The following is a 4,938-nucleotide window of genomic DNA, read 5'->3' as shown; positions in this document are numbered from 1 at the left end:
CCTTGCTAACCTCTCATCTTCCTGTGTAATTGTTTTCCTGTGAAGTAAGACCCTTTTAACTCTTAAGATGTTAGCATCTAGGATTGTGATTGGAATGGACTTCATAGCTCTATATAGGGCAAGGGAGGGGAGGGAGTTGGGGCCTGAGAAGCCTAGGAGTCCTGGCTGTACAACCAATTGCATTTTCCACTAAATTCAAGGGAGGTACAAAAGGCTTGGAGGTTGTGGAGTTGATAGAGGGTGGGAGGAATTATAGAGCTGATAGGGAACTAGATAGAACTGGTTCTCTCACTTCCTGGGGCTATCAGGACAAGGGGAAAGGGAACTCCAACACTTCTCTCAGGTGCAAAGGGTCCCCACCCATTCTTATTTGGCATAGGGCCCAATTCCTGCCTGGGATTTTCTGCCAATCCTGTTCAACTGTCTGTTTTGAAAAGAGAAGTTATCCCCAAATCTAGCTTATCATCCAGCATGGGGCAATCTTATCTCTAGTGCCCATTCATCTCTGTGCTATCATCCAGAGTACCTGGTACATCTGAGCACAGGGGTGTGACAGCAGCAAACTTGCCAAATATGTGCCTGGGGCCACCTGCAATCCTTCCAATGCCAAGAGTCATCATGGCTCATTTAGGAGCCCTAACTTAGCCTGTGACCCGGTGTGGTAGTCACCTGCCTAGAATAGTAGAGTGCATGGACTGGGAACCCGGAACCTCTGGGTCTCATGTCAAAAGTTTCACCCTCTAGTCTCTTCCTTTGGGATGATATTTTAAGTCGAAGAAAGGAGATTTTGCTTTGCACTTTCTTTTTACCTGTTCATACTTATTGCTATTAGCTAAAATTTCCATTAACGTGAAAATTGTTGATGTACTTGATTACATTCCTTTGCTATTACTTGTTTACATGTTAAATGAAACGTCCGGAAGGGCATTGGTAAGCTCGAGTCCATCCAGAAGTGTGCAGCCAATTGGGTAAGGGCACCGGGAAGTCTTGGATACAAAGGTCATCCGGAGAAATTAGGACTGTTTTGCCTAGAAAACAAGACTCGAGAGGAAAAACCCAATAATAACAACTAACACATTTAGTGTTTTACAGTTTGCGAAGTGTCTTACATATATTATCTCATTTGAACCTCAACAACCTCGGGAGATAGGTTTTATCACACTTTTTGTAGGTGAGAAGGGGGGCTGAGGAAGGTGAAACGATTTGCCAACAGTCGGTCACACAGCTTCATTCTCCGAGGCCAGATTCAAACTTAAGTTTTCACTCCAAATTCAGCCCTACCAACCACACCTCCAAGCTGCCTTTGAAGGATACTGCTTATCCGCAAATAGTGAAAGGCCTGTCCAGTAAAAGGGAAGGGGATTTATTTTGCTTGGCCCCAGAGGGCAGAATCCAGCGGTGCACGGAGGCTGCAGGGGCAGATAAGGAGACTAGACTCCTAAAGCGCAATGAGCTGGCCCCTGAAACGCAGAGCGCGCTCCGCCACCGGAGCTCCGCAGGGGGACTATGGCCGTTTGTTGGTTTTGTGGCGGGGATTCTCACGTCCGCTCCAGTTGGGATTAGATTCTTTCCAAGTGGGAGATTCTAGGACTTCACGGCCTTCAAGATGGTTCCTTGGGATCAAGTTACAAGAATGATGGGGCAGGGCAAGCCCGGATCGCTCTTTTGGCAGTTCATCTACTGCCCGTAGAGGAGGAGAGCAGCTGCAGTTGAGTCCAGGCCCCGCCCGGGCAGAACCAGAACCAGCTGGCATTCACCAGCCCGCTCTTGCCAAAGGAGGGCACCTGACATGCAGGCCTTAAGCCCGGCTTCAGTGCGCTGTACTTGCTGACATAACTACGGAGGGGAGGAAAGGGGCCATCCAACCACAGAGTTCTGCGGGGTTCGGAACTGGAAAGGGCCTTTTTAAAAAGCCCAGCCTCGTTTAGAGATGAGCGAACCGGCTGGGGCCGAGATGGGTCCGCGGCGGAGTTCTAACATCTCCCCCACCCCTTCACGGCACGTTCCAAACATCCACAACAGCTGGGAACTAATTCTTGCTCGGGAGGGGAGGAGTCGGGGAGGGAGGGAAAAAGTGGCGCGGCCCGGCCCGGAAAGTCAAACGACCTAAGTTTGAATCGACTTTATTGGCTACCTGTCTGACTTTGGGCTACCTCAGTTTCCCTATCTGTCCCATGAGGCGGGACTGGCCCCGCTCTGACCGACAGCTCAGGTACTTTACAGCGCTCCCGTCCCGGCCGGTAAGAGACGCGACTGAACATAGGAGCCTTGGAAAGTAGCTCTGGCGTGGCGCCATGGCCCCGCCCTTTATGCAAATGAAACAGTCACCGAGAGGGCGTGGCCAGGCTCCTAATGTCCGCGGCACCACCTAGCTGCTCCCCCACACACACACCCCACCCCCAGGTCCTTTGCCTTCTTCCAGTTGGCTGAGCGTAGAGCAAGCGGAGGCGTGGCTTCCCCTGGTCTTCCGTGGCCCATGAGTCTATATATAGGGGGGCGGGTCGCTGCCTCCCGCCTTCCCCGGAGGAGCTGGACCGCTGGGGAGCTCGCTGCTGGCCTTGTCCGAGCCGCTCCGGAGCTGTCCGGGGGCGGAGGACGATGAACGGGACGCGCAAGTGGTGTACAGCGGTGAACTTGCACCCCGAGGGGGAGAGCGCGGTAAGAAGTGTCCGAGCGGGCGCGGTCCGGTCCTCCATCCCTTCCCTCCCTGCCTTGCTCCCCTTCCCCGCCCCATCCCGGTTACCGCGGTCTGAGGCGTTTCCTCCCCCCCGTGCCAGCTTCCGCAGGTGTCGGGCCCCTTCCCACCCCCACCCAGCACGTGGCTGGGCAGTATTGGTTCCCCCCGCCGGTCCGTGGCTGCCGGGACCTTGAACCTTGAATCACTCGTCCATTGAACCTGGCGCCTGGGAGGGAGGGACGAAGGACATCTTCCAGTTCCACCTGTGTTCTCGAAGTCCTTGGTCATAAACCAGGCGCTTTAGCCGATTGTACGTGGGAATAAAGGGAAATAGTCCCTGCCCCCCGTGAACTTACCTTCTGCTGGAGAGCGGCGCACGTGCACCCAGGAAACTTACCGATATCAGGTAGCTGGAGAAGAGAGACAAAAATAGGTGGCAACCTTAGCTGACCATCCTTGAAGGAAGTTGGAGGAGCTTTGATGCCCGGGAGGAGCCAGAAGATAATAGGGGAAAGAGCCGAGTAGATTGGGAATCCGAGTTAAGATCTTCTTAATTGTTGTGTGCACCTGGAAAAACTAATTAACTCTTCTTTCCCTTCAGTTTTTCTACATTGTAAAATGAGAATATTTATAAAGCGTTTGCTTTCCCCACCTCACAGACTATTGTGAGGCAAGCGCTCGGTCTACCTTGCTGAAGGGCCATGTAAAGGTGTGATGGTGTGATGGATGGTGCTGACGAATTTATGTCACAGAGTTGTGAATAGAGAAAGGTCCTGTTTTAATTTATTCTATTTCTGATTATCCCTCAGTTTCTGGTTTTGGAAGAACCCAGAAATTCATGGCTTCCTTTTTGTGTCTTGTAGCCTCAAAGATACACCGGAGCCCTTAAAAGATGGCCAGGGTACTTTTTGAACAAACAATAAAAAGATCAGGCCAGCCCTTCCCCCTCCTCATTCAGGTTCCTGAGGTTTCTCCTCCTGTGAAACAAGATTCAAATGAAAAGCACCCAGAGAGTCACCTCTTTCTTTGAGACCTGGGGCTTTTCTGCTCTAGAGTGATCTACCTCCCAGGAGAGCATATTAAGTCTTCCTCTCTCCCACATGCTCTGACCCCTGCCTAATTCTGTTGTGGCCTCTTTTACTTTTACTTCCTGTCTTTCATCTTCCAATCCAAAGGAGGCCTGGGAAAAGGAGGAGTTGGGACAAGAAATGGGCTTTGCTTACAGAGTCCAGAGAAGTCCCCACTGCAGAGTATGTGTGCTCCACCACTTTGGCCCCCTCTCACCTCGGCTACCCAGCTGTCTCTGGGGTTTCCTGGGGAGAGGAGGTAGAGGATGAGTTGTGAGGTTCAGTGTTTTCTGGCTGCTTAAGAGAACTTTATCCAGCGTGGGCGTGTCTGGTTTCATAGATTTTCAAGCTGCTAGAGTGAAACAGGATAGGTGATGTTTTTAGGGGGTGTGTCTCCCTTTCTCCCTAGATTTTATTCTCTATTTCGGTGACTGCCTGGTGCATTGTCCTTGAGATAGCCCTGATCCAATTCACTTAAGGCATATTTATGTGCCGGTAATTTCATGTAATTGGCAATTATTCATATAATTGCTGTTCCCCCAGCAAAGGAGATTTTCTTTCAAGCAGATGCTTTGGTCCTGCTTCCCCCCACACCCTAAGATAGGTATGCAAATCAACCTATTTGCCGATAATCATAATTTTTTGATCTCTACATTCAGTTATGAGACCCCTACATGGGGTCTTGAACCACAGCTTAAAAGACTGAGCATTTGTATATCAGATTTCTTTTTGAGCAGAAGAACAAAGAGGAGGTAAACATAGGGCCAATTATCCTATGCCAATTTCTGGATTCTTAATAGGACATTCGTTCTCTTTTGTTCTTTGCCCCAGCCAAGCTTGCATATGATTTGTTTTTCCTTGTCCCTGTGGGGGCAGGGAGAAGTTTTGGGAGTAGGAGAGGCAGGGAGTGGACAGGGAGAGGGGAATATTCAAGGTTCTCTGTTGTACAGATGAAAAAACTAAATTTCAGACATGGCAGGCCTGAGATCATTAGGCCAAAGCAGTGACTTTGAGAGTGAATTCTTGTTCCTTCAATCTCTCCGATATTCTTTTCTTGTCTGGTGGAACAGAAAAATGGATAGGACGATGGGAGAATAGAATTCCGACTCTGTTCTCCTTTCTGTGAGAATTTGAAACCAGATCCCTTTGAACACAGGGGAGATAGAAACCTCCACATGTTTTTTGTCTATCATG

The 4,938-nt window shown here is 50.1% G+C and overlaps 1 protein-coding gene across 3 annotated transcripts in view; it reads left to right on the top strand.

Annotated features, from left to right (window-relative positions):
- Positions 1 to 1,090: 1,090 nt before the first annotated feature.
- TUFT1 (tuftelin 1) overlaps positions 1,091 to 4,938 on the top strand; it is a 42,473-nt gene continuing 38,625 nt past the window's right edge. For 2 of the 3 annotated variants that reach the window (XM_051992644.1, XM_051992643.1), the window contains exon 1: positions 1,105 to 2,658. In XM_051992644.1, coding sequence (XP_051848604.1) covers positions 2,599 to 2,658 — 60 coding nt within the window. In that variant the 5' untranslated portion in view covers positions 1,105 to 2,598. Of the gene's footprint in view, positions 2,659 to 4,938 lie in introns of all 3 variants that reach the window. The other variant, XR_007953060.1, reaches the window with a different exon arrangement.

The sequence above is a fragment of the Antechinus flavipes genome, chromosome 4, assembly GCF_016432865.1.
Source record: "Antechinus flavipes isolate AdamAnt ecotype Samford, QLD, Australia chromosome 4, AdamAnt_v2, whole genome shotgun sequence".
NCBI classification, from domain to species: Eukaryota; Metazoa; Chordata; class Mammalia; order Dasyuromorphia; family Dasyuridae; genus Antechinus; species Antechinus flavipes.
This window is presented reverse-complemented; position numbering and strand designations above follow the sequence as displayed.